A 264-nucleotide genomic window follows, 5' to 3' on the forward strand; every position below is an offset into this window, starting at 1 on the left:
CATAAATATGCAGCCTTTTAAAAATCTGCGCCATTTTGCTGATTATGCGCTAATTTCTGCGATTGCAGAATCGCGTTTTTCTGGAGGGTCTACTAAACACACACAGCTGTAGTGGGACTCCCAATCCCTGCTGTGTTTCTTTCCCTCCATTTACAGCTTCTTAAAACCTTTATTTTGTCTTATAATAGACGCACCTGAGGACCACAGTAGGAAGGTGGATGATGACACTGTGATTCTTAGCAACGTGCAATCAGGGTCCAGCGC

General features: G+C 43.9%; 1 protein-coding gene across 1 annotated transcript in view; it reads left to right on the forward strand.

The window, feature by feature from the left end:
* Positions 1-264, forward strand: part of LOC104957432 (neuronal cell adhesion molecule-like) — a gene marked incomplete at its 3' end in the record, with an annotated part of 10,087 nt that overhangs the window by 6,228 nt on the left and 3,595 nt on the right. Inside the window, exon 10 of the mRNA XM_010785062.1 lies at positions 189-262. Within this exon, the coding sequence (XP_010783364.1) occupies positions 189-262 (74 nt within the window). The remainder of the gene's footprint in view (positions 1-188; positions 263-264) is intronic.

Source organism: Notothenia coriiceps, unplaced genomic scaffold (genome assembly GCF_000735185.1).
Source record: "Notothenia coriiceps isolate Sejong01 unplaced genomic scaffold, NC01 NC01_scaffold00027035, whole genome shotgun sequence".
Lineage (NCBI taxonomy): Eukaryota > Metazoa > Chordata > Actinopteri > Perciformes > Nototheniidae > Notothenia > Notothenia coriiceps.